The sequence below is a fragment of the Limulus polyphemus genome, unplaced genomic scaffold, assembly GCF_000517525.1.
Source record: "Limulus polyphemus unplaced genomic scaffold, Limulus_polyphemus-2.1.2 Scaffold1407, whole genome shotgun sequence".
NCBI lineage: Eukaryota > Metazoa > Arthropoda > Merostomata > Xiphosura > Limulidae > Limulus > Limulus polyphemus.
This window is the reverse complement of record NW_013667017.1, coordinates 261,562-268,036: the sequence shown is the minus strand read 5'-3', so window position 1 is coordinate 268,036 and position 6,475 is coordinate 261,562. Positions and strand designations below refer to the sequence as shown.

At 29.2% G+C, this 6,475-nt stretch overlaps 1 protein-coding gene across 1 annotated transcript in view; it reads left to right on the top strand.

The window, feature by feature from the left end:
* The window catches only part of LOC106463434 (vacuolar protein sorting-associated protein 28 homolog), a 29,843-nt gene that overhangs the window by 20,609 nt on the left and 2,759 nt on the right, over positions 1-6,475 (top strand). The window contains exon 7 of the mRNA XM_013923461.2: positions 2,421-2,512. Coding sequence (XP_013778915.1) covers positions 2,421-2,512 — 92 coding nt within the window. The remainder of the gene's footprint in view (positions 1-2,420; positions 2,513-6,475) is intronic.

Genomic DNA, 6,475 nt, shown 5'->3' with positions numbered 1-6,475 from the left:
AAAATGCGCCTGATTTAAATGTCACACCTGAACGCTCACATCCTTTTAATTATGTTTGAAATTATGAACATTGCTCAACATCATGAAAATTAAACCTTATTTTCAATAAGCAATCCTGAAAAATATTTGGGGGTGCTTAACTTTTTTCCAGGTGTATATATTTATGGTTTAAAAATGTTATAAAGAGTTTCAAGGATTTGTTTTTCATTCTTTGTTTTTCATTGCAATTTCAAACACTGTAATTGGCCATTCCTTTGTCCTCTTAATATCCATGCACATATTTTTAAGTTTTTATTTGAAGAAAGTAAGTAAGTAAGTTTAGATATGAATGTCTCTATAAATGTCTTAAATCTACAGTTAAATATCATACGGTCCCATTATTAGTAACATACATTAATGATTGTAAAAATTTTATATTACTGAGAAAAAACTTTGTATTTCTATAGCTCAAATTTTATTTTTTTAGAGATAAAATGTATATCATACTAGGAAAAGGGAAAACAATTATTTTAGTATGAATCTTTCATGTAAGCATGACAATAGTTCATAATAAGCAAATATAAATAGAACAAAGTTCTTGTTTTATATGACATTAAAATGTAAAATATGAGCTAGTAAATATAAATAGAACAAAATTCTAGTTTTATATGACATTAAAATGTAACATATGAGCTAGTAAATATAAATAGAACAAAATTCTAGTTTTATATGACATTAAAATGTAAAATATGAGCTAGTAAATATAAATAGAACAAAATTCTAGTTTTACATGACATTAAAATGTAAAATATGATCTAGTAAATATAAATAGAACAAAGTTCTAGTTTTATATGACATTAAAATGTAAAATATGATCTAGTAAATATAAATATAACAAAGTTATTGTTTTATATGACATTAAAATGTAAAATATGATCTAGTAAATATAAATAGAACAAAGTTCTAGTTTTATATGACATTAAAATGTAAAATATGAGCTAGTAAATATAAATAGAACAAAATTCTTGTTTCATATAAGACATTAAAATGTGAAGTATGATCTAGTGAATATAAATAGAACAAAGTTCTTGTTTTATATGACATTAAAATGTAAAATATGAACTAGTAAATATGCTTTGTAACTTTTTGTCCGTGAATATTTGACTATGGTTGCTATTTTCAGCACAAATGATAGCTAAGAGTTGTAGCTGTTTCAGTACACAATGTGATCCTCACAAAATGGTTTAGTAGTAGGAACATTGGATAAGCTTCATTAGCATATGAGATAACAGCAACTCTTGCTTTTGAAGAAGAAAAAAACATTAAAAGTTTTCTGCATTTTATTTATAGTTTTCTATGTATTTGTTCTTGGAAACTCTTTGTCATCTTTTCCTTGATATCATTCAGTGGTTATTTTATCATGGTCACATCCATATTTACTGCAATTGAAACACCTTTTAACTTTGCATTTGCAAGTAACAGAAATATGAGATGATTATCTTATGTATCCATGCTGTTTTATCTTGTCTTCCATGATTTAAAATAGGAAAAAAGAATAAAAGTTTGGCCAGGAAATGGAAAATATTGTCAAAAGGAAGGGCAAAGAATCTTTAATAACTTCTTGGTGGGAAAAAGAAAAGTTATTGAAATTTTCCTTTACCAGAAAGGAAGCCCTAATTCACCATTATTATATTAGGAAGTTTCTAAAGTTTTTGTGGATGCTATGTACTCTACATTTGGGTTAAATTACAAATTTAAAGTTAAGGATATTCTTTAAGATTGATAATAATAACATGTATCACGTGACACCTCGAAGCTTGATTGTAGTATGATTTTTATTCACATGGTCATTATAATTTTTGGTTCAGATGATTGTGTAGTAATTTGAAGTGATCTATTTCTAGAACTGTATTTTACATTAAGGTTGATGCAATATAAAACTGTAATAGTGATGAATTTAATGTTTCGTTGTAGTTTTTAGTGCTGTATGATTTAATGAACTGAATGCAAAACTAAAACTTTATAATATAATGAAAAAGACCATTTTAAATTTAATTGTGCATAAATAAATAATAATGTTTACTGACTAGATAAGCAGTTGAAAGACAGTGAAAGTGTACAAATTAAAGAAGAAAAAATTTCTCGGTTGCGATAAATCATATTAACTATAAAACGTATAATCTTCCTTCAGTTGATTCGTGGAAAGGTTGCATAATTTTGAAAGGAAGTGGTAGCATAACATATAGATCCAATTATGGTCTGCCAAATTAAAAAAAAATGTCCAGGTGATCTCTGTAAACAATAAAAAAAAAGTTTGAGAACCATTAACAACATAAAACACTCGAATATTCAACTGTAGGTTCTTTAACTCCTGATGTAATCTCATAAAAAATCGATGTCAATAACTTTGAATTGGTGTTGTTTTGCCTGATTTCATATAGCTGCAACCAGATTTAAAGGAACTGTATGATACCATGTGTCGACTAAGTTTAGTGCCTGAGGACTTTGAAGGCCGAACTAAAGTAAATGAATGGTAAGCTGAAACTCACTTGAAATAGGAGGAATTCAAGGAAAATGAATAATAATTGTATAATGATAAATATTTTAGAAATTAAAATAGATATAATTTTTTACATAAATTATTGTGCCATTTACTCTGAAATTTCTAACTCTCTGTTATTTAAAAACATAACTGCCATTTTGTAAAACTTTTTTATGCTTAATATAGTGTTTTCTGTTATTGTGGAAGTTCTCTGCTTTAATTTCTTTCAACTGTGTGTGTTTTGAAAATTGTTTTACCTAACACAGTGTTTTCTCTGTTATTGTGCAAATTCTCTTGCATTGTTGTCTGTGTATTATCGAAATTCTTTTACTTTTGCCTCATACAGTGTTGTCTGTTATTGTGGAAATTGTTTCATTGTTGTCTGTGTATTATTAAAATTCTCTAACTTTTGCCTCATACAGTGTTGTCTGTGCATTATTGAAATTCTCTAACTTTTGCCTCATACAGTGTTGTCTGTGTATTATTAAAATTCTCTAACTTTTGCCTCATACAGTGTTGTCTGTGTATTATTGAAATTCTCTAACTTTTGCCTCATACAGTGTTGTCTGTGTATTATTGAAATTCTCTAACTTTTGCCTAGTACAATGTTGTCTGTTATTGTGGAAATTCTCTGCTTTACTTGTTTCAAGCGTTGTTCGTGTGTGCTGTGAAAATTCTTTGACCTAGATTATATCTCATACGGTGTATGTTCTTGTGGAAATTATATGGTTTAGTTTGCTTCAAGCATTGTTATCTATATATCAATGAAATTTTGTAGCTTATCATATGTGTCATTGTTGAATGTATTCCCCAAACTTTTGTTCAAAACACTTTGCTCCATGTTCAAACAGTGTTAATTGTTATTTAAAAAATTCCATAATTAATTTTTTGTTTCAACTAGGACTATCTCCATTATTGTGGAAATTACTTCATTCTGATGTGATTTTATATTTCAAACAATGTTGATTTTGTTTTCGAGATTGTTGTAATTTGTATTTCAAATATTATTTGTTTTATTATGAAAATGTTTTTTTTTGAGTTTGTTTCAAATGCAGTCTTGAGTGTTAATTAATGATTTTTGTTAGAATGTTGTGCACGTCATTGTCAAGTAATTTTAATTTGTGATTTTAAGCTTAGAAGTATGTGATACAGCCATGAAGGGAATTAGTGTTAAAGAATAACCTGCAAATTGATATAAAAATTGTTTGCTTTGGTGGTATAGAAACTTCTTGGGTGGCCATGTTTTCATTGCATTTGGTTCATTACATGTGTTTATTGTTTTGTTTGTTAGATATATTATTGTGGATTACTGACCATTATTTAGATAATCAGTTTCGTTATCACATTTGTTAATCAAAGGCCCATTGAGCATTATTTGGGTGCTTAGTTTTATTGCTACATTTGTTCTTCTGGGACACTGACCACCATTTGGTGTAATGTTTGTTATTACGTGTGTTTCTATGAGAGTTATCGACCATTACTGTACTAATATTAGGTGTTAGTGGCACGCTTGAATGAGAGTTTACTGACCATTACTTGATTAACTTACAGGTGCAAGAGGGTTTGTTTGAGTGAGGGTTTACTGATCATTACTTGATTAACTTACAGGTGCAAGAGGGTTTGTTTGAGTGAGGGTTTACTGATCATTACTTGATTAACTTACAGGGGCAAGAGGGTTTGTTTGAGTGAGAGTTTACTGACCATTATTTGATTAACTTACAGGTGCAAGAGGGTTTGTTTGAGTGAGAGTTTACTGACCATTACTTGATTAACTTACAGGTGCAAGAGGGTTTGTTTGAGTGAGAGTTTACTGACCATTACTTGATTCACTTACAGGTGCAGGAGGATTTGTTTGAGTGAGAGTTTACTGACCATTACTTGATTAACTTACAGGTGCAGGAGGATTTATTTGAGTGAGAGTTTACTGACCAGTACTTTTTGTAAATAGGAGAATTTCAGAAATGAGTAACTGACCAGTGCTTTATCAAATATCAGATATAGGAAGGTTAGAGAGAGAGCATATTAACTCTGTGTGTACAGTTGGGGGGTAAAAATGTACATCTCACAACATTTTTACAGAAAATTTAATCAAACAACTTCATTATTGATGTATATCAATAAATTTAGCATCAAAAGATAGTTTATAATTCAAATTTTAGTTTTATGTAAGTTTTAATTTTTTAACATTGTAAGGAAATGTTTAGATAAATTCTCAATCTTCACTTCTCTACCTCATGTGATGCCTCTTTCTTTCTTCCTCTATATAGGCTTCAGAATGTCAACCAATTAGATACACCAAATATAGATATTGACAGTCAAGATATAGGGGGTTTAGAATGTCAACCAATCAGATACACCAAATATAGATATTGACAGTCAAGATATAGGGGCTTAGAATGTCAACCAATTAGATACACCAACTATAGATATTGACAGGCCAAATTTGAAATAAGAACCTCCCACCTTCATTATTTCCTAAGATATCAATAAACTGGTTATACCCACAACAGAAGCTCCTCCCGACTCTTCATGCTATTAAAATCACTTATTTAGTCATGCTTACCTTTCAGTGGTATGTGTTGATAACCAGTAGAAAAACCATTTTGTTAAATACATGATTATGATGCCTTTTTTTTATACGTCTTGGTGAAAGGCACCATTTGTTGCGTGTAGACTGAAGTCATTGCTCTAGTAGGTAATTAGTATTTTAACCTATTTATAGGTTAGCTAGAAAGACAGGTAAATTGTACTGTTAAAATTGTTGTTTGTGTTTTAAATACCTGTTTGAAAGCTACATTAGTTATTTCTCCTACAACCAAAATAGCATGAAAAAAGGTGTCTTTACTGAAGTACATTCTTGAGTACAAATAGGCTTATAACCAACAGCAGTTGTTGACTTCCTTATTTTTGTTTATTTTCTTATATATATTTTTAATAAAAGTGAATAAAATTAAAAAATTAAAATCTTGTTAGGTTTGATAATAAATTGTAAATGAAAAAAATACATTTTTTCTTCTTCATTTCTCGAGCAATGCACAAGCAGTTAGATATGTATAATGTACTCAGACTTGTGTGTTTGGTAATCTAAGATGATTAATTCTAGTAGAAAGAAGAACATATTTGATTTTATTTAATATTTTTCAACTTTCACTTAGTGAAAATAAGAGATGAAGTTAGTGTTAGGGTAGTGAAAATAAGAGATGAAGTTAGTGTTAGGGTAGTGAAAATAAGAGATGAAGTTAGTGTTAGGGTAGTGAAAATAAGAGATGAAGTTAGTGTTAGGGTAGTGAAAATAAGAGATGAAGTTAGTGTTAGGGTAGTGAAAATAAGAGATGAATTTAGTGTTAGGGTAAAGAAAATAAGAGATAAAGTTAGTGATAGGGTAGTGAAAATATAAGAGGAAGTTATTGTTAGGGTAGTGAAAATAAAAGATGAAGTGTTACAGAATGAACTTTTGATATTCATTTCGGAAGTTCTAAAGGTTATAAATATAAAACTGTGAGATGACAAAAAGTATTTTTTATTTTTAACATAAATATCACCTTGTACTCAGACTAGTCAGAGTCTGAGTCAACTGACTCTGTCAATTCACAAATAAATCCTTAGTAAAACTACTTTATTAACAATTCTGATTTTTTTGTCACAACATGCTTGTAATGTTTTCTTAAAGCTTATGAAATTTTGTGAAGATACATTTAGTAAATTTGAAATTATAGTAAACATTGATATGTAGCTTCACAGAAATGGGTATTTGGTGTAATGTAACAATGCTGTACACAGTGTTAAATACAGATACAAGATGGTTTATGTAAGTCAGACACACGAAGACCCAGGAAGATTCCAGTGTTAGGTTACTGTCCAATACTTGGTTAAATGTCAGCTACAGGAAGATTTAAGTGGTAGGTTGCTGTCCAATACTTGGTTAAATGTCAGCTACAGGAAGATTTCAGTGGT